Source organism: Babylonia areolata, chromosome 10, assembly GCF_041734735.1.
Source record: "Babylonia areolata isolate BAREFJ2019XMU chromosome 10, ASM4173473v1, whole genome shotgun sequence".
In the NCBI taxonomy this organism is placed as follows: domain Eukaryota; kingdom Metazoa; phylum Mollusca; class Gastropoda; order Neogastropoda; family Buccinidae; genus Babylonia; species Babylonia areolata.
The window spans coordinates 16,771,835-16,797,194 of NC_134885.1; the positions used below are offsets into that span (position 1 = coordinate 16,771,835).

At 44.5% G+C, this 25,360-nt stretch overlaps 1 protein-coding gene across 1 annotated transcript in view; it reads right to left on the reverse strand.

Annotated features, from left to right (window-relative positions):
* LOC143286832 (MAP kinase-activating death domain protein-like) overlaps window positions 1–25,360 on the reverse strand; it is a 296,616-nt gene that overhangs the window by 112,466 nt on the left and 158,790 nt on the right. The window contains exon 29 of the mRNA XM_076594655.1: window positions 6,441–6,513. Within this exon, the coding sequence (XP_076450770.1) occupies window positions 6,441–6,513 (73 nt within the window). The remainder of the gene's footprint in view (window positions 1–6,440; window positions 6,514–25,360) is intronic.

Here is a 25,360-nt window from a genome sequence, read left to right on the forward strand (position 1 = left end):
TGGATGCCAATGTCCGCATATGCGGATTTGGATTTTGAAAAGTCGCGCTATTGGAGTGACGTGGCGGATACGAAACTCCAAAGCAGAACTGATTCTTAAGTTATCTCCGGCCAACTTTTCATTCACACACATTGCGTGCGTTTAGTGACACGCTCATTAGCAGACGACAACGAAGCATACCCTCAGTCAGCTCTGCAAGTTGTTTGACAAGATGGCGTCGCGTCGAAGTGTTCGACATGGTAAGAGAGGTCAAACACAACACAGCGTTGAAGCTACTTTGGAAATGATCCGAACTGAAGGCTCCGATGTTGAAGGAGATAATGTCGATTCGTTGGACAGTGATTTTGAACCATATCCCAATGAACTAGAATTAGATTCGGCCGCTGAAGAGGGTGTTTACATTGGAGAGGAAAGCGAGTCCTGACCATGTGCCAGCTGACCGACACTGACAACGAAATTACTGAGGAAACGGACGACTTTGCTGGTGTTTTTACCAGTGATTGGACTGAAAATGGTGAGTGTGTGTGTATTATATATATATATATATATATATATATATATGTGTGTGTGTGTGTGTGTGTGTGTGTGTGTGTGTGTGATTGCATGCATATGTTTACTTATTTTTCTGTTTTACAATAACATGGAGTTTATTTGTAGAACAAGGTGCTATAGAAATGACAGTAATAGTACTAATACTGATGACACTGCCATTATTGTTTGTAACATTGTAAAAAAAAAAAAAAATTTAAGGTGGTTTTCTTTGACTACATGTGAAAAACTTACCACATTATGCTTCCATTCACATAAATATTTAGAATAAACAAGGGAATAAGCAAACAAATAATTTAAACAACAATAAGAAGAAAGAGTCAGACCTGCATGATCATTTGTGTGTGTGTATGGTTGCAGGTCATGTTGCTGTGCTAGTGGCAGGACAAAAAGCCAGTTCATGTGCTAACAGTCATGCTGCCAACTACCATGGTCAGTGTGACAACACAACACTGTCCTGAAAGACAGAAGCCAGCTGCAGTACAAGACTACATCACCAACATGGCTGGAGTGGATATGAGTGACCAGCTACTGCAAGTGCAAGGTCTGTGAAGACCTATTCAAGCGCCGCAACACACCAAGACACCAAACTGCCAAACCGGTGTCCAAAATGTGCAGTTCCACTGTGCCTGAAGCTGTGCCCAGGACTCAACATCACCTGCCATGAGCTTTTTCACTCCAGACAAGACTACTGTCAGTGATAATACATCAGGTTTTTGTGAACAGTGAACTCCCTTTTTTATGTAGAGACAATATTATTTTTGTGTGCGTGAATTTCAACTTTCTCCACCATCTGTTCATACTTCATTGCATGTACTAGGTCTTCAGTTCCTGAAATAGTGTTAGGATGTGATGTGGAACATCTGAAAGCTGTTCAAGGACACTTGGTATACCTTTCTGATGGGTGCAAAAATGCTACAAAATACACAAAAAATGGATACCATGATCAACAACAAGATGGTGAGTAAATAATTTAATTTTTTGCCCAAATATGGAACAACATTCACTGAATACACATACTAAATTTCAATTGTCTGGGTGTTTATTTGGGGGGTTTTTGAGAATTTTTTTCCCCATCCTATACAAACCCTGGGTTTTCTGGGATTCGCAAGGGCAAAAACTCTTGGCATGGAGTGAGTTAAGATGAGAAAGATCAGTTTAAAGCAAATTAGCCCCCCCCCCCTCCCCCCGCCCCCCCCAGCATTAAATTATAAAAATGAGTACTCTTGATGCTGTGTCAGAATATCAGATCAAAGTGCCAAGTTTAGAGAATTAAAAAAACAAAACAAAACAAAAAAAAAAAAAAAACAACAACAGTAAATTCAGTTTGCATATAATTTGGCTTCTTTAAAAAAATTTTTTTTGGTGCCCATCCCAGAGGTGCAATATTGTTTTAAACAAGATGACTGGAAAGAACTGAATTTTTCCTATTTTTATGACAAATTTGGTGTCAACTGACAAAGTATTTGCAGAGAAAATGGCAATGATAAAGTTTACCACGGACACACAGACGCGCGCGCGCACGCACACACACACACACACAGACAACCGAACACCGGGTTAAAACATAGACTCACTTTGTTTACACAAGTGAGTCAAAAATGACTGCTCTTGATGCTGTGTCAGAATATCAGATCAAAGTGCCAAGTTTAGAGAATAAAAAAAAAGTATAAATATAACAGTAAATTCAGTTTGCATATAATTTGGTTTCTCTTTTTATTTTCTTGTGCCCATCCCAGAGGTGCAATATTGTTTTAAACAAGATGACTGGAAAGAACTGAATTTTTCCTATTTTTATGCCTAATTTGGTGTCAACTGACAAAGTATTTGCAGAGGAAATGGCAATGTTAAAGTTTACCACGGGGACACACACACACACACAGACAACCGAACACCAGGTTAAAACATTGACTCACTTTGTTTACACAAGTGAGTCAATAAAAAGTTTAAATTACGTGCTACTCTTCTAGCTGCTTGGTCTACCCATTCATTTGAAGATATTCCACAGTGCGAAGGTACCTGGCAGAAAGTTATATTAATGCCCTGTTTTGTCAATTGATGAATAATATGTTTTATTTCCACTGTCATCTCAATTCGCTTCTTTAAATCTGGAGTCTTAATAGCTTGTAATACTGATTTCAAGTCTACACAAAATAAAATCTCACATACAGTTTTCTGAAGGTCTGAAATATAATTCAAGGCCATAAGTATGGCTATAACTTCAGCTGTAAAAATGAAATACTGTCTACCAATAAAGTATAATTTTTCTATTCTAAATGAATGAATTACAAAAGCCACTTCTGAATTTCCATTTTCAAGAATAGATTTATCTGTGTACATTTTTACATAATTTGTATATTGATTTTCCAGTTGGGAGAGTACTTCAGTCTTTAACAGAAATGGTGACCGGTTCTTGGATAAATCTATATAATCAATGTCAAAGGTAGCTTTACACTGCTCCCATTCAAGAAATAGTGAAAAAGGACACTTTCTTCCTAAAATTATGTTTAAGTAACATACTTACCATGACCCACTACTGCAGACTCCAGCAGGGGTCTGATTCCTGTCCTGTGCAAACTACTACCCGCCTATGTGGAGAAAACAAAAGTGGCTATGGCCGATAACCTCCTGAATTAGGTTACCTCCCCTGTGCATTCCTGACTAGCGCCCTCTTTTTACGGCAATTCGCCGCAACCAGCGCAGTGTGCAGGAAGAACAGAAAGCGGGAAGGAACGAAAGGGTCTTAAATGTGGGTCATGGTAAGTATGTTACTTAAACGTAATTTTAGGAAGAAAATTTCCTTTTAATTACATACTTAAAACTAGTGCAGAATGGCATGACAAGGTGGAGGGCTCATTTGTTCTATTGTCAGTGCGCTGCGATGGCCTGTTCTGCGACCAATGCAGAGGTGATGCCTCTTGAACCATCATCCCTTAAGCGATAGACGTCCCTCAAGTAGAAATCAATGAAGGTAGCAGGGTTTTTCCAGTAAGCAGCCTCCATGTCTTGTAGCCATGCTGAATGGGCAAAGGCAAGGGAAGAGGACTATGCTCTGACTTCGTGAGGTCTGGCTGAGGGGGCATGCGCTAAGGGGTCCGAGTTTGAGTGGGTGAGTTGGCAACACCACTCGCCACAGGCGATGGGGCTCGAAGATAGGGCTTGCCTTTGGCGTGACAGCCAGATCTGTAGAGATCCTCCATGCGAGTTGACAGGTGATGGGCGCGCCCCACCCCCCACTTTTTTATTGCTGCCAAAAAACAGCACTGGCATGTTGCCTAAGCATAGAATGGCAGACATTTGGCAACAAGAGACTTGAGGTCCCTGGTGTCTCTGGGACATGGCTGTGTAATTGCCCAGGCAGGTACCATCACGAAGGGGCAGACAGAAGGTTTGGTGGCTTCTCTACCTGAGTGTGGCATGTTGGAGCAACCTGCAGAAAGTTGTCGGCAGTCAATGGCTGGGTTGGATCAGGCTGTGGGAGTGCACTTCATGTGCCTCCAGGTCACTGAGTCTCATTCTGTGGTGGAATTCCTAATGGAAGAGGGTTTCCATGGGGAAAAGTTTTGCTGAAGGTACTTTAGTGAGAAAGGGGACCAGATCCATGACAGGCCTCTGGGTCTATGTGGTGCGCACTAAGTCTGGGATGGAGCGGGGCGGGTGCAGGGAGAAAAGTGGCTTTAGATGTGTTGTACTGGCCACTTACATCAAATCAATGATCTGACATACGTTTACAGTTTGGCCAACAGCAAAGTGAGAGCTGTATTATCAGTGGTTTCTTAATTGCAATTGGAAATCGTTTGCTGCTTAGTCTTTCATGAGGACTATGTCTCTCAGGCTAGAAGTCAAATTGCACTGGGACTTAGTGCTGTAGTCTTGGGGGCTAACTAGCCTTTGGGATTTGTCCCAATGGTGACAGTCCTGAGGCCCTCTTGATCGAGAGAGTGGGGATGCAACTTGGGCAAAACACTCTCTACTATTATCAAATTCCAGCCTGGGTAGTCAGGACAGCAGTTGCCTCCTCTGCTGTTCTGATGGTCAATGTTGTACATGACTGATTATCATATACTAGTCCTAGGAGGACACCAATCAGCATGGGTAAATCAGGAAACGGCTGCTGTGTGCTTGAGGGATGAATGTGTCCACCATGCAGGTTCTGCTGAAATGTAAGGAATCCGGATGGATGTGACGGGATAGCCTGTCTAGGCTAGAAACCCCTGGAAGTGTCTTATTGGAAAGACTGTGTTTGAGAAGGAATGCCCATCTGTAACCACAGCAGTGGTTGTGTGTTGAGACTGAAAGGGTCAGGCAGGGAAGACCAAGTGCAGAAAGTGCTTTCCAACACCAACTGTTTGAGAAGTCGATGCTGATCTCTACTCAAGCAAGGTGATGGGCCAAACTAACGGGCTTGAATGCAGCATCTGCCGTGCTGGTATGAGTGGGCAGAAAAGTGTGCCCCTGTGCTATAGGTCTGTAACTTCCAATGTGTGTTTTTGGTTTGCCTTGTTTATGCACAGATTGGAACTATTATTGACTCCTTCCAGATTTTAGGGAGAACATCCATGTCCCAACATCGTTTGAATATATTAAGAAGAATGTTATCTATTTATCTGGTAGATGCTTAATCATTTCAATAGAAATTGCATGCGTGCATGTGTGTGTGTGTGTGTGTGTGTGTGTGTCTGTGTATGTGTCTGTGTGCATGTATGTGTGTGTGTGTGTGTGCGTGCATGTGGGTGTATTTGGGCGCAAGTGTATCTGTGTGTTCAACTGTATATGTGTGCATGTGTCTGTACGCATCTGTGTATGCATCTGTATGTATCTGTGTGGGGATGGGGAACGGAGTGTCTATGTGCATGTAAGTGATGGTATAATGTATGTGCATGCACCTGTGTGTGCATGCATCTGTGTGTGTGTGTGTGTGTGTGTGTGTGTGTGTGTGTGTGTGTGTGTGTGTGTTTCCTGTCAAAATTATGTATGAAAACCACATCAGGATATTGGCACAGCAGTACACCCCCAAACTCTGGAGTGAATCTTGTTTTTGCTGATGTTTTTTTATTTTTTTATTTTTTTTTTATATTCATAGTGACAAGAACCTCTTAATTTGACTAAAACAACATCATATTTGACTTCCTGATCGAGGAAACACAAAAATGTTTGGCACAAGAGTTCACTGGATCAAGAAAGAACAGATGAGAAATGGGCCTTTCATTATCTGGACAAATGAAATCAAGGAAGTGGCAGTATTTTTTCCACAATTTTGTTGTCAAATATATTAGCGTTACCCCCTTTCCCATATTCTCCCCGGATCTGCATGGATCTCAGGAATAGCCCTTTAGGTCTTTTATGCTTTAAATAAATAGAACAGTGCATTTCCAAGTTTCCGCCTAGCTCTCACATTCTTGTACATGTACATGAAACAATGTACTGATAATGCCAGACAAACAAATCTTGGGTTTGTAATTGCTGGTTTGTCATGTTTGAAGTGTGAAGAGCTGAGCAAATAGACACTACAAACAAACAAACAAAAAAAAAAAACCCTTCATTTTCATTGATAGAACTAATCAATATTCCTTTCTACTACATGCATTTTGAAATTGGCGCAAGAAAGATGGGAGGGATTGGGGGTGGGGGGTTCTGAGTAATGGGCCCAATGATTTTTATCTCAGTTACTGAAATACAAATGGGTATGTGCAGATACACACGACCACAAACAAACAAACAAAACGAGCAAACAATTAATAGTAAAACAATTTGTCAAACTGTGATCATTATCAGTCGAAAGCATGGATCACTGTTAAAAGCTGATTATCTTTGTTTTTAACTATGAACAGTACATGTTTATGAACAAGCAATAGTATAGATGACTTCAAAATAAATTTTTTTCAGCTCACCAGGGATACGTCCACTGTTTCTTGAGGCTGCCTTCTCCATGGCTTCCTTCACGCTAAAGTACAGCTCTCGGCACTGCAAGCAATAGATAATACATTAATCCAGGCAGAGAATAACCTTCAATCCCAAATATCACGCCCCTCTAACAATGCAACTATCATCAAATCAAGCCCCAAACCCTGAACAATTTGACCTAAGGGTGCCAGCCAATAGGTCAATAAACTACTTCTTCATTCGTGGGCTGCAACTCCCACGTTCACTTGTATGTACACGAGTGGGCTTTTACATGTATAACCATTTTTACCCCGCCATGTCGGCAGCCATACTCTGTTTTCGAGGGTAATAAACTTGACAGTGACCTTCGAACACCTCAAAGTTTGATTAAAAAAAAAAAAAACTGACAAGAGGCATCCTTTAACAAGTGGTTAGTCTCACTCCATATTTCAGTAGTTCTTCACCAGCTTCCTCTGGAGCTTGTACTGATACATCACAGGTTGGAGGAACAAAATAGCCATCATGAGCAGTAATAAGAGATTTTTAAACTCAAACCCTCATACTTATCACCACCTTCCTCCATCCCAGCACAAATAAATTTTTCAAGTTAAACGTTAAACAAAGGCTGACATTTGATGCTTCTTCCCTTCCGTGAAACTGGTCTTCTCCCTCTCACTTTCACATTATCATCTCCATTTGAAGTTGATGATAATGACATTAGATGTCAAGTTTGCAGACAAAGAAATTATGTACAGTGTAAAATCTGGAAAAGTTCTGGACCTAGAAATGGAATAGTTTATTGGTTATTTGCAAATTGGTTTTTCTATAGTTCTTATCAAGTCATTGACTCATGAGAAGCCATTTTCTTACCATCACTTGTTCATCTTGAACACAAGTGAACAATATGCTCTTGTGCGTGCCTTTGCGTATGTCATGTAGACTGGCGTATTGCCTGTGCACTTTACTTATTTTGTGCAGAGATGTTGAGCTGAACCCAGGACTTGAAGAAAGCATAATACAGTTTGTTGACAGGAGATTTTCAAAGCTGATGAACGAATTCCAGCTCCACTCTTCGAACATACATAAAATGTTGGAGAAGTTTTGAATCCAAGAACATTTTCATTGTTAAACTGGAGAAAAAGGTTAAGTGAAAAAGTGTGTGGAGAAAAATGCAAGAGAAATCCTGGAACTGCAAGAAGACTGAGATTGTACCCTGGAGCGCTGCGATTGTCTGGAAGAAAAACTAGAAGCTGCAGAGATTTAGGATATACTCATAATGATCCAATGTAGAGTTGGTAGAGGACATTTTAAACTTTCATTCTGGGAATAAAGAAGTATGGCAGACAACGGACATTAAACATGCCTATTGGCTGGGCAGTCCACATCAAAACAACTCTCCTTGCCCACTCATGATGCAGCTCTGCTTGTAGGAAGACAAGATGTTCATCCTCAGAGACCGGGAGCTGAAAACGCACAACTAAGAAACAACATCAAGGTCAGGCAAAGTGACCTACTTCCTCAACAGATGGCTGCACGTGGAGGACAGACTTACACAGTCATGACACAGTGCTTAATGGCGATATCCTCACCATCAGCAGGACACCCAGGAAGACTGCCAGGTTCTGCTGGGCAAAGAGTGGCCCCAGCTACACCGTGGAGATCAAAGGATTGAGCACAGTGAGGGGAGAGAAGATGACAGAAGACATCATGGTTTGGGGTTACAGAATGAACATCAAAGGCACCGTCAACAAGATCAGAAAATGTTCCATACCAGAAATTGGAACGACGGGTTTGACAGACCTAGGAACAGCACCACCGCTCCAGTAAACTGAAAGCAGACCAGGTGAGGCTGCAACAATGACAACCACACAGTAGGGACAGGTTCCCAGGTGACAGTCATCATGCCAGACCTGTGGTTCGAGGTCACATGTCCTGCAGCCATGAGAATCTGGGGTAGAAGTAGAACCATTGCCCTATATGGACAGACAACAAGGAACTCACAACAAACAGCAGGTGGATACACATGTAAGACACTGAGCAAACAGCAAGGACAGAGACAACGTGAAACCTTTTACAATATGACTGAATTTGACCATGTGACTGACTCTGAACAGTGACAGAGATGCTCCACTGACTGATGGCATTATCAGGGATGTCAAAGAAGACTGCCATAATGACTGTACAAGTAATGGGAAAGGTTGCAGCTGCAAACCTACCATTTACAGTATTGATGAAAGTGATGAAAAAAACAATGCAGAGGTCATTATACCATAGGATGCTGATACTTTGACTTCCATTAAAGATATATCTGTCAGGTTGACTCAAAAAATGAGGAAGGCGGATCCTTTGAGGACAAATGTGAGGAAACAGGGGATAAACCTAGAAGACAGTGATGTGGAATCAGGGGATAAAGTGGGAAACACAGGAGACATGCATGGTGACCCTGGGGACATCAGCAGAGAACAGTTGCACCAATATTGCACAGAAGACAGGAAACACAACAGATGGTAGATTCTACTCAGAAAGACTTGCAGACAAAAGACCTGACAGAACAATGAAATCAGAACACCTCCGGTGACACAGACAGTGTGACCACTTAAAAGAAACAAGCCCAGGAAGATGTCAGGCAGTCCAGGTGTACATCCCCAAACAGTGCCCCAAGCAGAGTGCAGCCAGCAAGAACAGCATTCTTGAAAGTTACAGATGCATGCAGTATGGGGAGTGCAGTCAGTGCAGTGAAGACAGGGGACGGATCAGTCACGGGCCCAGCAGACCTCCCCTCCAAAATAGGACATCAGCTGGGCCAGTGTTGAGAATGGGTAGGACAAAGTGAAATGTAAGCAATGTAAAGAAAACAAAACTCATAAACACATACTGGGTAATGTATGTAATGTAAATAATGCTCAAGTTATTCCTTTATTTCAAGAAATATGCTTTACTTTCAAAACTAGAAAATGATGATTCAGTACATAAAATCTCATGATTTTGTTCAAGTGAAATGTTTTTGGGTACAAATCTGGAGTCAACAGTATTCCATAATTATATTATATATAATTCTAATGCAAAGAAACTCTCTCTTCAAGGCAGATTCTCAGGAGGTGTCATTGTTTTAGTTAAAAAGTTCTTTTCCAGCTTTGTTTCTCAAACTGAATTCAAATCAGATAATTAAGTGACTTAGGATACTGATAAGAACTTATCTGAAACTGAAATGAATATCTTTTGGATTTGCACACATGTTCCACCTCACAACACCAAATGCAAAAATAATGACAATGGATATAGTATTGAAACACTGGAGGAATGCTTCCTTGACTTGAACCAATCCTATAATTTTCTTAACATGTTTGGTGATCAACTACTATAACTTTATGTATAGTACTCTTGATTATTGTATTATTTATCATGATTTGTTTTCAAAATTTTGCGACATGGTTGTTGAAGACTCTTCAGAATCAGACCATTCACAGTACACTCCGTCTATACAGGCCACTGGTTGTATCAAGACATCGCTTGTACTGTCATAGTAAACAATTTCCCAGCCGACGACCTTCTTTGACATGACTAAAATTTAGTAAAAAACTAATCTGATACATGGGACATCGCTTATACCGGTCATATTTTTCTTGTCCCCAGAAACATCCAACTCCGGATATACCGAGCATCATGTATACCATCATAGATCCCTTCCCCAGGAGCTTCTCTCCGGATACAGCATCATGTCATTGCTGATGGCGCTTAGTCCCGTCCCCAGGAGTACCTAAAAATTCTAATATACTGTCAGATATCACAACTCAGTGACCGGAATTTTCCGCTGTCTCTCGAAGGAACTGCATGGCACAGAAGGCTTCCATGCTGAGTCAAGACAGCTTGTGACTTGACTGGCCAACACCCTAGTGTGTATGCTCAGTAGGTATACATTGATGATGGTGACAAAACACATCATGTGAGGGAAATGTAGTTTGGCAAGTGGGCCACTACAATATATATGCCAGTGCTGTGCTGCTGCAACGAGAGGTGTATGTGCTGACCCCCATTCCCAGTAGCGAGAATCTGGTGCTAGGTGGCAAAGACTTAGTATAACGATGTCTACTCAAGCTCAGCACTAGTGGAGGTCCTGTTTACTTGATGCTGTGCAACACAAACACAACCACTATGACTATATTGCACCATCAGTCGCCAAGTGCTATTGCCAAATTCCTGCACCAGTAATCATCAATGAGTAGGACTCCATCGTTCTTGATCTTGGGCGAGAGCTGCAAAGGATGAAGAATGAGGACAAAGCAAGTGAACTTTAAGTTTTGATCCAGAAACTGACCTCTTGCTCCATCCAATGTTCCTCATGTTCAGGGCACACAGTCCTCTTCAGTGAGTGTATTGAACCTTATTTCAACTTCACTTAAATGACTGGTTGACTAAAATGGTGTACATGCCCACAGCCCTCTTTACTGACTGCATTACACCAAATTCAAATTTTGTTTAATCAATGATTTAACTAGAAATGCATGTCCAGAGCCCTCTTTACTGATTGTATTAGACCTAATTTATATTTTGTTTCCTAAATGATTTCTGAAAATACATGTACAGAGCCCTCTTTTCGGAGTATACTGGACCCACTTTTTTTTTTCTTTTTTTTTGCTGCCCCATCATCTGCACCGTTTCAGTGGCATTACTCCCATGCCGCTCATTTAGATTCCCCCATACACGGCCACACCCGGGTTTGTCCGTCGCAGTTTCAGCGTCGGCAGTCCACAGGGAACCATCGATGTTAGGTCGGCAGAGGCCACACACCAGAGGAGACCCTGCACTGCTGCTGAGTCACTTCGGACCTACTTATATTTTGTCTAATGACTGATTTAACTGAAATAACATGTCCTGAGCCCTCTTTACTGGGTGTAGTAGGCCTAATTTCTATTTCGTTTAACAATTGATTTCACTAAATATACATGTCCAGAGCCCTCTTACTGAGTATATTGGACCTAATTTATAATTTGTTTAATGACTGATTGAACTAAAATACATATCCACAGCCCTCTTTACTGGGAGTATTAGGCCAAATATCTATTTTGTTTAATGTCTGATTTCATTGAGCATTATTTTTCTTCATTTATTTCGTGCCAGTGACTTATTTCATTGAATATTGAATAATAATAATAACTGGACATTTATCAGCGATTTCGTCATTGCACAAAGTGCTTTGCAATCCACACACATACGCATACGAAACACGCTCAGTCCTCAACTTGCAATCATGCACAATAAACATATTTGTACGTACAATACAAACATACATACATACATACTTAAATGCATGCATGCATGCATCCGTCCATTCGACACACACACAATACAGTGTTACAAATATACCTACACAATCAACTAACTACTTTCATGTATGAGAGAAGGTCTAGAAAAAATGCTGCTGGAAGAGGAAAGTCTTGAGGTTAGATTTAAAGGAAGGCAGTGAAGGGCTGTGATGGACGTGGCGAGGCAAAGAGTTCCATATCTGAACAGCAGATGATGAAAAGGCTCGACCACCGTGCTGTTCTATTTTGTATTTTGAAACGTGGAAGGTTCTATCATCGGCAGCAGAACGAAGAAAATGGGAGGGTACAGATTTGAAAGATGTCAGAGAGGTATTGGGGTGCAGTTCCAGATATGACACGGTAGCAGAGACAAGCGGCTTTGTATTTGATTCTTTGCTCTATGGGTAACCAGTGCAACTCTTTTAGAAGGGAAGTGCAGTATGTGGATCTTTTTGCTTTATAAATCATTTTGGCAGTGGAGTTTTGTACCTGTTATATTGGTCTGAGGAGTGTTTGTGGACAACCCATGAGAAGATGAGAAGAGAGTTGCAATAGTCTAATCTAGAGAGTGTGCATGAACTAACTAGTGTTTTGGTTGCATCAAGTGTGAGGTAGTGGTGTATGGAGCCGAGTTCAAAAAAGGCCGCTTGACAGGTTTTGCTGATGTGATACTGCATGGAAAGATCTTTATTGAGGAAAAAGCCAAGGTCACGTACATGATCACAGAAAGAGATAGAAGAGTTTCAGAGGTTGACAGTGGAAGGCAGGGAAATCTACTGATGGAGGGTGCCTGAGGACTTGTTTTATTATCATTTAGTTTCAGTTTGTTTTCTGTCATCCAGTGTTGATAAAAGGTGTGAGTGGAGTGGTGTAGAGTATGAAAAAGCACTGGGCCCAGCACAGAGCCTTGGGGAACACTGAAATTAAGAGTGGATTCAGAAGATCTATTTCCGTTTACATGTTTAATTTGCTTTCTGTCAGAGAGGTAAGATCGAAACCAGTTGAGGGCAGTGCTTGTAATTCCAAAAGTTTGATTCAAATGTTAAAGAATATCGTGATCTATCATACTGAAGGCTGCAGAAAGGTCCAAAAGTAGAAGAACAGAAATTTTGTCTTGGTCTTGAGAATTCAACAGATCATTTACAATGCGTAGAAGAACGGTCTCTGTGCAGTACCCAGGCCCATAAGCAGACTGGTGATCGCTGAGAAGTGAGCGAGAGGTCAAATGAGAGAAAGGTTGATGGAGAGGTATGGCAAGTTAGAGATGGGTCTGTAATTTTTCAAGTTGTTGGGGTCCAGGTTTATTTTCTTCAGTTCAGGGCTCAGTATGGCTGTTTCAAGTTTAGTACGAAAGATAAGTACATGCCCAGAGTCCTCTTCAGTTAGTACATGTATACTGGGCACAAATTCTGCTTCATTTCAGTGACTTTGTTTATTAAAGATGAAATAAATATATATGTACCGTACATGATGAATCATTCACTAGGTATTTTAGATTATCTGGGGAAAATTTTGGTCTTTTTCTGGGCTTGATGATATGTGTGTTTTGGGTTTGTGTGTCTGGGTTTTAGGTTTGTGTTTATATATGTGTGTATATGTAGGTGTATGTTTATGTATGTGTATTGCTACGTAATTGTGAAAATCAGTGGCAAATCCTTGGCTTCAGTGTATAAAAGAGATTTTACTTGTGTTGACTTCACTTTCTCTTTTGGTTTTCTATTTTTTTCAGGTTCCATGGGACAGATATTTATTGTGCTTACAGCCCTATTAAGACCCACTGTATTTGGAAGAGCTTTAAGGAGCAATGTTTCGTTAAACCTTTGTATATTCCCAGAACCTTCCTCAAACTCTGCAACCTTGTCCCCCACTTCTTTCCTTATCTTGTCCCTTTACCTCATCTCGCCCTGTTTTGAATGGCTGATGTTCAATAAAACAATTATGCTCATTTGTTAATTTGAAAAAGGTCTAAAGATAAAAAAAAAATTTGGTTTATCTTTTGTTACTGTCATTTTCTGTGTTTTTGTTGTTGTTGTTACTGTTGTTTAAACACTTCTTTACAGAAAATTATGATATCAGGGCTTGGATTTACTACTAAGAGAGGGAGAGAGGGAGAGAGAGAGAGAGAAAGACAGAAAGAGAAAATGAAAGACAGAAAGAGAGAAAGGAAAAAGTATGTGTGTTTCACAAACATAGATTTATTACTTCTCATAATTATTTCTTCTGGTAGTTCTTTTCACAGTCCACTCTGTGTATCATCAAACTCAAGTTGCCGATGCAAAACCACCAAATCCCGAGGTTGCCTTTACTGGTAACTCTGGCGTAAAGTGCTGCTTACGTTTGAAATGTTCTGATCAACAAAGGTGTTGTACGGAATACCAGTCCTTCAGTTCAGTGATGACAAGAAATCCGTTTCTGATGAGATTATTTTACATTCATTATTTTCCATCTTTCTTCCTCCTTCCTCCCTTTCACCATTACAAACATCTGTGGTGGTGATGAGGATTATATGATAAAACTCTGTGTGTGTGTGTGTGTGTGTGTGTTGGTGTGTCACTGTGTGGGTATAAGCCGCACATGCATAATTCACATATAAATTTGTGCTTTGTCATTCTGTGTGTCTGTTGGGGGGAGAGGGCGTGTGTGTGTGTGTGTGTGTGTCACTGTGTATGTGTGTGTATGGGGGGGCTCTTATGTGTGTGCATATATGGTCTGTGGGTGCGTATTTGTGAGAGAGTGTACATTTGAACTTGTGTGTGTGTGTGTGTGTGTGTGTGTGTGTGTGCACGCACACGTGTGTGTGTGTGGTTTGTATGTATGTATACATACAGTGAAAACATACAACTGTTGGTCTGATATATTGTTATTCAATATGTTTCAGATCATCCTGCAGTTTCTCCATTTTCATGACAACACAAGAATGCCACCTTCAAACAACCCTACCTATGACTGCTACTACAAGATCCGTCCGGTTGCAGGCCTGCACTGTGCACCTACCAGTCCTTCAATTCAGTATTTTCATGGTTTTACTTTATGTAATGTGTACGTGGAAGTTCAAAAATAGTAATTTTATTTTCTAAACAATACTATTTCTATTCAGTGAATATATTTTGCCCTGGCCCCGAGTCCTCCTTCCATGCATACAAATACAAGCTGAGTTGTTTCATGGACTACCATGCCAAGTCTGTGCACTAGGAGGACGTGGGTTTGAATCCCTGCAGAGGTGGGTTTTTCAGCACGCTACCCAGAGTTGAGTGTGCTATGGGCTTTAATGGGGAGACTGGGACTACACAGTCGAGTATCATCCACTTCATGGATGTGTCTTTGGGTGTGTTGCTCTACTTACCTGACCAACACTGCAAATGTCTGTGTCTCTCGGGCCTGGTTGACACTGACACAGGAAGCGTAGAACACAGCCTTGTCATGTAGTCCCAAACCAAAATGGACTTCCATAGCAACATCATCATCGTTATCCTCCTCCTCCATCATCATCAATATAAACAAAACAGTCCCAAAGTCTGTGGCCTTTCACGCCCTGCTCACATGGTGACCTCAGTTTCCATACTCCTCCACTTCTGTGCTTGGGGTGAGTCCTGTCAATGTCTTCAGTGTCGGCAGATTCATGAGGGTCTGTTGTTGGATGGACATGGTGGTGGTCTCCATTATTGTCGTTTGTAGGCGGTTTAGTAGGTGGTGTCCTAAGTACATTAAATCAGAAGAGGCACCACTGAACACCACCAAAGTGACTCAGCAGCAGTGCAGGGTCTCCTCTGGTGTGTGGCCTCCTGGCGACCTAACATTGATAGTTCCCTGCAGACTGCCGACGCTGGGAGTGTGACAGATGAACCCAGGGGCGGCAGTGTTTGGGGGACTCGGAATGAGTGGCATGGGAGCAATGCCACTGAAATGGTGCAGATGATGGAGCAGCAAAAAAAAAAAAAAAAGTTTGTGCAGTGGCACTACCTGCAACTTAAGATATTTTCATTCTCAGTTTGTAAATGTACAAGAAAGCCATTTTTTCCTGAATTATTATGGTTTTTATATTGTGTAATGAGTTTTTATGATCTGTAAGTTGTTTTTTTCTCCAAGAAATATCATGTATATTAATGTTTACCAATTACAGGCTATATCAAATAATTATACTGTCACATCATAGCCAAGGGTGAAAGGCAAAAACATGCCAAATATCTTTGAGATATCTCAATAAATGAATGAGCAGTGAACAATTCAGTGAACATACCAAGGAAAGCAGTATTTTGCTGTGGTAAACAGTAACACCAGTAGGAGGAGTTTGTATTATACTCCATGTTTGGTGTTAAATATACTTACCATGTCAAACTGATGCAAACTAGGCCTATTGGTTTGCTCTGCTTGGCCAAATTTCGCGCGGCTAACGGTGAAAAGACGGGCCCACCCGCTCTCAGCCAATCAAACGCCTCTAAAAACTATAAGCGCTTAATCATTCCGTGGCCATGAACAAAAATGCCCCATGAGAACCACGGCGGAGACGCGGGGACGGACGGGCGGGCATTCGAGTTTGACATGGTAAGTATATTTAACACCAAACATGGAGTATAATACAAACTCCTCCTTTTGGTGTCATATACTGTACCATGTCAAACTGATGCAGAATTTAAAGCAAATGGAGGAGGGCAACGCCTACTGGTTCATATGGGGAGCCCTTGTAACTGAGACGGCAGTGTTAGCCGCGACAAAGGAAATCCCCTTGGAACCGTCAGCCCTGGTCATACGGACATTCCTGAGGTAGAAGTTGATGAAGGGATTCTCAGACCACCAGAAGGCTGCCTCCAAGACATGCTGCGTTGGCACTGAGTGCTGGAAAGCAGCCGAAGTAGCTATGGCCCGCACTTCGTGTGCTCTGGGATGAAGACAGCTGATATCCCTGTGTGCATGAGAGTAGGCTCTACGAATGACTTGGGAAACCTGGCGGGAAATGGTGCCTGCAGCGATGTCTTTCTTGTAATTCTCATTGAGGGAGATGAGCAGACACCTCTGAGAAGAACGCCTATGGCGAGACCTATCCCAATAATATTTGAGACACCGAACAGGACAGGTGCCTATCCTCATCTTGGGCAAGAATATCAGACAAAGGTCTGACTCTCAGAGAGGGGGAAGGAACCTCAGGGTCTTGGTTCTTAGCCAGAAACTCTGGAAGGAAACGAATAGTGATGGAACCATCTCTGTGGAAGGCCAGATCTTGTGGCATTCCACTAAGCCCATGCAGCTCACTTCTATGACTGCCTGTGGCCAGCCACAGAAGGAAAGTGGTCTTGAGGGTGAGGATGTCAAAAGGAATAGTCCCCAATGGTAGGAAGGGCTGTTTTCGAATGAAATCCAGCACCAGGAACAAGTCCCAGAGGGGCACTCTTCTGGGGTCTCTAGCTTCCTTCAGAGGGGCACCCCTAGCCACCTCTCTGAGCAGGCAATCCGCTTCCAAGGCGGAACCACCTAGCTGTTTGCAATGTGGTACAGAAGGCAGACCTGTACCCTCGCCCAGAACTAGCAGACAGGATGAACCGAGGAGCAGAGAGCCAGAAAGTTGGCCAGCTGCATGCTCGTAAGGTTCGTAGGGGTAATGCCCTGAGCTGTACACCACCGCAACCATTTCTTCCAGCGAAAGTCATACAAAGTCTCCGTTCCCTGCCTCCTTGCTCTGGTGACTATGGAGAGGAGGTCAGAGGAGGCACACCCCTGGGTCAGCACAGCCGACACAGAGGCCGACCGAGGGGTCGAGGACTTCAATGGTGATGCTGACAGTTCCGACCGCACAGCAGCCATGCGTGCTGGTGGAGCAGTTGAGGATTGGAATGCGGAGTGCCTGAGCGAGGCTGCCTCAGCAGATGAGATTTGGTTTCAAGTTCCAGGGGTGGGAACATGTGTCAGGGACTGAAGGTCCGGAAACCAGGTCTGGACTGGCCATTTCGGCGCAATGCGGATCAGCTGCGGGTGTTCCAATCTGTCTTTCCGTATCACCTTGGACAGAATTGGAAAGGGAGGAAACGCGGAGGCAATCAGACTGCTCCAATCTAGAGAGAGAGCATCCACTGCCCATGCTTCTGGGTCGGCAACCGAAGAGACGGAAGTGGGAAGTCTCTTGTTGAACAAGGTCCATCGGCCGAAACCACTGTTCCCACAGCCCCTGAAGGCTGTCCTTGTCCAGGGTGCACTCTGTGCGTATGACACTCTTGGACCTGCTAAGAGCATCTGCCAAGAAGTTGGTTTTTCCTGCTCAGCGTCTCGCTGAAAGTGCAATGCCCTTGCTGTGGCACCAACGGAGGAGAGCCTCAGTCCGCATGGAGAGGTCTGCCGAGTGCGCTCCCCCCATTTGTTCACATAACATGCGACCGTCGTCTTGTCCGTGAACAAGCGGATGGTCTTGGCAGTGGCCTCCCCCATGAAGTGCAGGAGAGTCCTGCGAACTGCCTCCAGTTCCAGAACATTGATGTGGCACAGGCGCTCCTCCGGGGACCAAGTCCCTGCTGCATAGAGTGAGTCCATGTGGGCTCCCCAGCCCAGGGAGGAGGCGTCTGTGAAGAGTGCCACCTGAAGAGTAGGTGGGGCTAAGGGCACCCCCTGTGTCCGAAGGGGGGTGATTAACCACTCTGATGTCACCTCGAGGAACCACTCGCCCAGACATATCTGGGTATCCCATGGCTGAGTGCTCTGGGACTGGCGTAACCTCAGTGCCCTCTGGAGAGGGCGCTTGAGAACCCTGTCCAGGGGAATGAGAGGTGCCGTGGACTCCATCATGCCCAAGAGGGAAGAAAGTGTCCACGCTGTATCTTGGGAGGAGTGGCGCCAGTGGCTGAGGAGGCCTGCCAGACGGTCCCAGTGATCTGGCGCCAGAGAGACTATCATAGACCGCGTGTCGAATCTCATCCCTAAGAAGTCGAAGGACTAACGTGGGGACAGATCGCATATCTGCTGGTCCATGAGGAAGCCCCGTTGGGAGCAAAGGTCTAGAAGTCTGGCCGTATGACTCAGGCACAGGGCCTGCGACTGGGCCAGGATAAGCAAGTCGTCCAGGTACACACAGAGACAAATGGATTCCGAGCGGACGATGGACACCAATTCCCGCAGCACCTTGGTAGACAGGAAAGGGGCAAGGGACAGACCAAATGGGAGGGCCGGGAACTGGAACCCCTTGTCCCTCCACACGAACCTCAGGTACCGACGGGATGCCGAATGGATGAGTATATGAAAATAAGCATCTTCCAGATCGATAGAGGTAGGCCAATCACCTTGTTGGATGGTCTCCTGAATCTGTGCCTGTGTGTCCCTCTTGAATTTGATTTTGGGGAGGAATTTGTTGAGGGGGGACAAGTCCAAAACTGGTCTCCACCCTCCCGAGACCTTTGGAATCACCAACAACCAGCCGTAAAAACCGGGGCCCGGGTCCGAGAGTTGAGATATAACCCCATGAGGAGTGGGTGCGATATCTCTTTTTCTAGGACGCTCTCCTGCTCCGTCGAGCTGGGCACCTAAGGAGGAGGAGTGGATCTTAGAGGGGGGAGGTCCTCCACCCAAGACAGCATGTACCCAGACTCTAGCACCGACATAATCCCGTCGTTGAGTCCCAGAGCACACCACTGATGTGCATGCCGGGACAAGTTTCCTACTTGGAGGGGCTGAACGACTGGTGGTGCTGAATCGGGGCCCAGTCATTGGGGGTGCTGCCTTCTGGCCTTGGGCATGGCCAGTCGGCTTGGACGGACATAAGGTGGTTTATTCCTCTGACCCTGATTCAGCACACGCTGCCTTGACAGGCGGCGTGGTATATGGAGGGGCCCTGGTGGCCGGTCTCTTCAATGGCATAGAACCCTGGAGCCCATGAGAGGTGTGGGCCAAATATGAGGCCACCTCCCTGTTTGTCCCTGCCCTGTGGCTGACAAAATGGGGCGGGAACTGGCCGAAGAGGGAGTGCTGCTGTGCTGGGATGGACCGCAGGGCAGCCCTCTCCTCCACAGGAATGTTAGAGAGGCTGAAAATGGCATCACGCCGCGCTAGCACAGTACTGAAGTGAAGGCTGGTAGCTGTGTCTGCAGCTGCCGTGAGACCAGATGCTACCCTATTGCCAAAAGCGTGTAACCTCTGGTCGGTGAAGAGGCCCGGCGGGACTGAGGAAGGAGACCCCTTGTCCTGATTAACCGGACACTGTTCCCACAGGTCATTGGCCCTGTGAAGGAACGTGTCGAAGGTGTACGCCGTGGAAACCTCGAGGGGGCAGCGGCGGGCCAATTTGTCCCACTTTGCTAACGTTTTAAAGTATAGGTTAGCTGAAGTGGGGAAGGTGGTGCGCTGTGAGACCAACATCCTGTCCTGTGCGGAGGGCTCTGCTCCGCTGTAGGCAGGGTGGTCCTGTGTGTACCAGGACCACACCCCTCCCTTGGAGGAATCTTAAAGAAACTTTCCCGGGGAAAAGGCGCCCGGGGCAGAGAGGGACTCCCTGCCTGGAGGAGGGATGGAAGCAGCACCCCTGACAGTGCGGGCTGGCTTATTAAGCCATACCTGCACCATTTCTGGCACTCTGAGTTGCCTTGTGGTTCTGGAGTTAGAGTCACATGGCGTAAGGAGGGTCAAGGGTAACAAAGTAGCCTGAGGGACTGATTCGGCATACGTGACCCTATTGGGGAGGGTCAGTTGGAGCTCGGCAAAGTCCGAGTTTGGTTCAGGCTGGTCCCTAGGGAGGCATGGGCTCAATCTGTCCCCCCTGGGATGTGGGCGAAGAGTGTTCATCTGCTTGTTCGTCCTCATCCGAAGACAGGGGCTCCCACTCTTGTTCGCAGTCCATCCCCTGCTGGGTGCCATCCCAAGTGGATGTACCCACTGGGGCGTCCTGTGAGCTGTGGTCAGCCCAGCGGGATGAGCTGGGACGATCCCGAGCCGGGACCATGGCCGCCACTGTTATGTCCTTGACACCTGAAGCGGGTGGGGAGCGTGTGGACCGTAGGTCCAACCATGCTTGGGATGGTGGGTGCCACACCTTTTCAGAGAGGGCGCCCCTGGATGCAAGAGTGACCCACGAGTGCTGTGTGGGGACAAACACCCACTCATCTCACTGTAGGACCGAGGGCTGGGCAGGTGGGGACTGCCGGCTTCGCCGGGCCGAGTAGGGCCCTTGAGCAGCCGTCGGTCCTGACAAGGAGGCCGTTGTGACCGTGGAGGTCACCTGTGGGTTGACAGAGGCCCGATTTGTGGACAGAGTGGCAATATTGGTCGAGGAGCTCGACCTGACCGACAAGAAGTCGATCCCACTTGTCGGGGCTGTGTGTGTCACCCTGTGAGATGTGCTGGGTTGGGTCCGGTGGGGAGCGGACAAGGGGCTGGCCCTTGGTGCTCCCGGCAACCCAGTGTGCACCCTAGGTGCACCCCAGTACGGGTAGAATGGGGGTAACCACCCGTGGGCACCAGCCATACTGTGACCCGAACCCCAAGGGTCACTGGTGCGTTGACCTCCATGAAGGGAACAACCTGGCCAAGTCGGAGGGAGGTCAGGTCCGACTTGGGTGTCAGTCCCGCCCGAAGACGAGCGGGCTGACTGCCCGGAACCGCCTGACACGCACGGGCCTCCCCCAGCAGGGGAGACCGGCCGGATAGCGGGAAGACCTGCAGAGCAGGTTGCCACGCGCCCCGAATCCCCTCCCGTGGGGAGACTGGGGTGGCTTGGTCCGGGGTGGGCAAAGTAGAGATCCCCCCCCGGAACCAAATTTTTCTCCCCCCCCAAAAGGAGGTGGGGGAGGGGGGTCGACAGAGAAGGGAGGAGGGGGAACAACAATGGGGCACGTGAGGGCCGTCTCCGAGTGGGGACCCGGGTAATGGCCGGGCGCGGCCTCCCCTTGGGAGTCCGCGCCTAGCTGCGAGTCCCCACAGCACGGAGATGACTTGCCATTCACCCTTCTCCCTGCCTCGCGCTGGGACACCTCGGGAGGCGACGCTCGTACCTCTTTCCCCCCGGTCCCCTTCATGACCGTTTTACTGGTACGAACGTCGCCTCCGCGATCAGCGTCTAACGACGCATCGCCGCGGTCCGTATCGGGAGGAATCATGAGCTCCGGGCCTGGGAGAGTCTCTTACCGAGTCTCAATCCCAGCATCATGATTCCCTGCCTTCGTGGTATGGCACACGAGGCATGGAACCCGCGCTTAGGCACCCAGCGAAAATCCGACCCCCAACAGAGAAAGGAAAGACAGGATCGACTTAGAGGCAGAAAAAATCGAACGAATCGAGGGTGCCGAGTCGAATCGAGTACACAGAATGTAAGAATACAATAAACACAAGCCGCATGCAACAAAATAAGGCCAAAAGGATACGCTGAATAGCCGAAAAAAGCGTAAGACGAGACAGAGCGTAAACCTGACAAGATGGCGTGGAGAGCATTGGCCAAAGGAATGATTAAGCGCTTATAGTTTTTAGAGGCGTTTGATTGGCTGAGAGCGGGTGGGCCCGTCTTTTCACCGTTAGCCGCGCGAAATTTGGCCAAGCAGAGCAAACCAATAGGCCTAGTTTGCATCAGTTTGACATGGTACAGTATATGACACCAAAAGGGCTGTTTCATGGACTACCATGCCAAGTTTGTGCACTGGCACTAACTTGGCATATATTTTCAATCTGTTTGTAAATGTATAAAAAAAAAAAAAAAATTTAAAAGCCAATTTTTCCTGTATTATCATGGTTTTATGTTGTATAATATGTGTGTATATGATCTGAAATTTTTTTCTCTAAGAAATATCATGTATATCCATGTTTTCTCTACCAATTACTGACAATATCAAATAATTGTACTGCCACATCAAAGCTAAGGGTGTAAGGAAAACTTGCTAAATATCACTGAGATATCTCAAAAAATGAATGAGCAGTGAACAGTTCAGTGAATGTACTGGGGAAAGCAGTATTTTGCCCTGATACGCAGTAATACCAGTAGGGTCATTTCAAGGTCTACCATGCCAAGTTTGTGCAATGGCACAACCTCTGAGTGATACATTTTCATTCTCAGTTGGTAGATGTACAAGAAAACCAATTTTTGCAGTGTGTTTGTTGTTTTATGGTCAGGAGTGTGTGAGTGTATGTTCCGAAAGTGTGTTTTACCCCCAAAATATGATATATATATATATATCCATGGATACCACAAAAACTATTAACATCATATTATGCTATCACCTCATATCTAATGGTATGAGGAAAAAACATGCAAAAATTAAAATTCTGGGAGATACCTCAATAAATGAATGAGCAGTGAACACTTTAATGAACCTACCCAAGAATGCTAAAATTAGGCCTGGCCCACAGCAATCCAAAAAGGGTTATTTACTGTGGCAGTGAAGGGGTTAAAACCGCAAGGCTGATTCAGAAAGAACAACACAGGTACAAAAAGAAAGGGCCTGCCTGCAACAATGGCATTTAGGAAACCACCATCAGATGAGGGTACTTACGACTGTAAATCTAGAACCAATAGGATTCATTCTTTCGCAAGATTCAGACACACTCAAAATTCGATTGAAATCAAAATGGCACATTATAACACTGCCTTGTCAGTCATTAATGTGTGCGACTCCAGTAGATTCAGGCACACTAAAACATTTATTAATATGTTTTGTGAACAGTGGAGTGATGGCCTAGAGGTAACGCATCCGCCTAGGAAGCCAGAAAATCTGAGCGCGCTGGTTCAAATCACGGTTCAGCCACCGATATTTTCTCCCCCTCCACAATACCCTTGAGTGGTGGTCTGGACGCTAGTCATTCGGATGAGACGATAAACCGAGGTCCTGTGTGGAGCATGCACTTAGCACACGTAAAAGAACCCATGGCAACAAAAGGGTTGTTCCTGGCAAAATTCTGTAGAAAAATCCACTTCCATTGGAAAAACAAATAAAACTGCACGCAGGAAAAAATACAAAAAAATGGGTGCCACTGTAGTGAGGCCACATGCTCTCCCTGGGAAGAGCAGCCTGAATTTCACACACAGAAATCTGTTGTGATTATAAAAAAAATTTTTTTAAAAACAACAAAAAAACCAACAACAACTAACCACTTGATTGTTAGTTGATATATTTTTTTTAGATCCAAAGGGTCATTCCAAGAAAAAGATAGAAATCAAGTGTGTGTTACTGGAATATCACCTATTGTTAATTATTTGATAAACTGATTAAAATAACAACTACTTCTTCAAGTTATTGTTGAATTGTACTGTGACATGACTTGATGCTCAACATGATGAAGATGAATGACAAATGGAAGCCACTCTCATTTATCTCCACCATATCCATCCATATGTTAACTGTGCCTGGAATGAATGCAACACTATAGCATACAATGGTGACGGGAAAGGTTGCATTCACCTACAAAAACTATAAATCGACTTTGTCCTTTCCCCTCAACTTGTTTGTACCTGTCATGTGTGTATGTCTGTTATCCAAATTTGGGTTAAAAAAAAAAAGGAAATACAGAGTAGGTAATCAAATTACAAGGACAGTGTCACCAGCTGTGTCTTTAGGATTCAAAGGACAAATAAAACAAAAACAAAAGAAAAACCTACTTCGGACAGGTTGTTCCCACTTCGGAGTTTCTGACAATTTCCAAACCCACAGTCAATGCTATCACTACATCTACAACAAAAACTACCAGCCACAATGAAAGAAAACGTCAAGGAAGAAGGATTGAGGATGAACTTAAATGAAGAAAATGCAGTCGCAATGCCACAAAAAAGAAAAGCTGACAAAGTAGGTGGGACCGACAACGTTTTATCACTGCTGAAGTTGATAAAATTTTACAAATGAAAGGTTCTTATGTTCAATGGTTGGGTGAAGATGAAGAACACATGATTTCTCATGAAAAAAACCCAAAAAACAATAGACTGGGCAATTCAGACACACACTAGACATTAGATGGAGACCAGTGACCAGGGGTGTGTTGGGCATGCGTGGGGTTCCTCATGAAGTAGGTAAAGAAATGCATAGTATGAGCGAGGATGAAGATTTATGAAGCATGTCTAGCACAAGGACTTCGAGTTGTTTGTTGTTGTTTTTTCCAGCTGTGCCTCCTTTTTATGTCTCTTCTGGACAGAAAAGTTCAATTTCAGATGAGCGCTATGCACTTACCAACTTTCCGATAATACCATAAATAAATGCTGACCTGGATTCCATCACTGAGAAGAAAAACTAATAAGCTTGGACATGATTTTCCCTGCTTTCTCTGTTTCCATGACTTGACACAATCAAAGTATTTTGGTGTACATAATGCTGAACGTGAAACTGGGAGTTTGTTTCCCTTCTGGTCCAATAAACCGTAATCTGGAACTAAGAGAATCAACAAATTATATATAATATAGTAACCCAACAATCAATAATTAGTTCTAAAACTTTCTCATTTTTATTTTTTACTTGTGTTTTGTTTTTTCTGTTATTTTTTCATTAACATTTACAACTGTATGGGGAAAGAAAGGATGAAAGCTGGCTATTCCAAGTAAGTTTCAAGTATCACTGAATTCTTACATTTGAGATGTATACTCAAAATTCATGGGTTACAACACACCCTCCTTAAGCAAAGATACATGCACTGGCATAGACACATTGTGCAAATGGACAATGGCTGAATACTCCTGTAAAGACAAT